Source organism: Belonocnema kinseyi, chromosome 5 (assembly GCF_010883055.1).
Source record: "Belonocnema kinseyi isolate 2016_QV_RU_SX_M_011 chromosome 5, B_treatae_v1, whole genome shotgun sequence".
Taxonomy (NCBI): Eukaryota; Metazoa; Arthropoda; class Insecta; order Hymenoptera; family Cynipidae; genus Belonocnema; species Belonocnema kinseyi.
In genome coordinates this window covers 66,413,051-66,415,292 of record NC_046661.1, presented here as the reverse complement: position 1 = coordinate 66,415,292, position 2,242 = coordinate 66,413,051, and the positions used below count along the sequence as shown (strand labels likewise).

The window sequence follows — 2,242 nt, the reverse complement described above, 5'->3', positions numbered from 1 at the left end:
ATATACTGTTGAATTCGTTTAAACAAATTGTTAATCAAAATTAAATACATTTTATAAAGAATATTTGTGTTTTTTGCAAATCTTCATTAGTTCTGACTGACAATTATCGAAAATCATACCGTTGAAATTAACAATTTTGTCGATGTATGTTTAAAAGTAATTTTACACATATGGTAAACTTGTGAACAAAGAAAGATGATTACCTTTGTATAGACCAAATTTCTGAATGTATCAGAACAATTCTTATAGATCAGCAATCTTGTACGACGATGAAATTTACATTTGATTCTACACCTTCCAGTATTATAGAGAATATAAGTGAAGTTTCAGAATGCGAGAATTCGACTGAGGATGAAGAAGAAGACGATAATAATATGGAAGAATTAGTCCCCACTCACAGCCAATTACCAACTGGGAAAAGAAGAATAAAGTCTCCAATATTTTCTCAACTTTGCAATAGATATGACATAGGAGATAGATCTGCTGCAGTATTGGCGTCCCCTATCGTATATGACGTAAGTAAATATGTTTTTGAAGTAGCAGGATTGGTTTTTTAACAATAGTAAAATATCTCAAACATGAAAAACAACTTGTAGAAAACTGCAGAAAGATCAAGTTTCATTAGCTTCAGGAATTGAAGTTCTTTACTTTGATGGAAAAATGGATTTGACAAAACAATTGGAAGAAATGAATGGCGGACGATCACATAACATAATGGAAGGACACGAGCACATTTCTCTTATTCAGAAGCCTGGAAGTTCGTATTTGAGACATTTATCATCGAAATATACATCAGCTGAAAGTGTTTCAAATGCTATGTTCCAATTTTTGGCTGAAAAAAATTGATCTCTCAAGTGGAGAGTGTGTGGCATGTGATGGTTGTCCTACGAATACAGGCAAGCATTCCGGCATCATTCGAAGGCTAGAAGTGACCCTAGGAAGAATATTGCAATGGTTTATTTGTTAGCTTCACGGCAACGAGCTACCACTTAAACACGTGTTCACAAAACTTGATGGTAAAACTAGTGGACCAAACGAATTCTCAGGACTAATGGGTAAGTCTTTACAATTTCGTGGGAAGCTTCACGTAAATTAGAGGCCTTCCATAAACCACGTGGTTGCTTTAGGGGGAATGAGAGGGGTCCCAAAAAAGGCCACGCTGGTCCACATGGGGGGAGGGAGTGTTACGCATCCGATCCACGTGGTCTTATATTCAGGTGTAAAAAATAATAATAAAACGCATAGTTTACTCGTTTTTTGAAAAGGCGTGCGGAGTTCTAAATTTGATGCTTGCGAACTGAACCGAGTGCCCCTTCCCCAAGTTTTTTTGTTTGATTACATTAGTTAACGACTGGAGGCAAGACAATTCTGGCCGGAACTACTTTCGTGGTTGCTACCACTTATAATTTGTTGTTTTATTTACGTTTTACAAGAAATAAAAAAAACCACGTAGCACCCTAGGGGCGGTGGGGGGGGGGGTCAATGATAATTCCACAGTGGACCACAAGGGGGGAGGGGGAATCAAAAAGTAGCAAAAATTGGGCTACGTGGTTTATGGAAGCCCCCTTATCTTGGTTTTAACATCTTGGAGGACAATATCAGGCTTTGTAGTACTGATACGGTAAGTGGTGGAAAATGAGAAATTCCAGTAGATCTTACACTGAAAAATTCTCAACAATGGATTATAGTTCCCCCTGGATGTATGGCAAGATGGGTATTATGTCAACATGATAGAAATGCCGAAGACGGTAATGTAACACTTTTAGAGTCGCATTGGTTTCTCTCTATGTACCCGTAGCGTACATACTTTGAGCATCCACTGGGAACATGTCCAAGTGTTTCTGACTCTTGCTTGCATTAAGCTAAGGTGTCTATAACTCCATCTTGACAAGTAAAAAAATCCCTCTGTCTTGGATCTCAATCCAGCAGATTTGAGAAACATGTTAGAGAGATCCATCGATAGCTCTTCTCTAAGTATAATGCCACAGAATCAACCATGAAGGGGCTTATCAGCGTGTTCCCTTAGTAGAAGCGAATGTTCTGCTTCTTGTATAAAATTTTTGAGTACCAAAGGTGTTAGTGATTCTGAGCCATGTGTACTGTTGCTGGAATTAAATGGGAGTCTAAGTTTCTCTTAGGCCCTATCTGCAGCATGATATAGACTGTATAGACTGTAATTAGAGCCGTTCTTCGATGAAGACAGTGAACGATGAAGAGTATAACGTGAACGTATTAGATGCGC

At 38.2% G+C, this 2,242-nt stretch overlaps 1 protein-coding gene across 1 annotated transcript in view; it reads left to right on the top strand.

Moving 5' to 3' along the window:
• Positions 1 to 486: 486 nt before the first annotated feature.
• The window catches only part of LOC117173692, a 148,095-nt gene continuing 146,339 nt past the window's right edge, over positions 487 to 2,242 (top strand). Inside the window, exons 1-2 of the mRNA XM_033362334.1 lie at positions 487 to 515; positions 597 to 1,055. Coding sequence (XP_033218225.1) covers positions 1,052 to 1,055 — 4 coding nt within the window. The 5' untranslated portion in view covers positions 487 to 515; positions 597 to 1,051. The remainder of the gene's footprint in view (positions 516 to 596; positions 1,056 to 2,242) is intronic.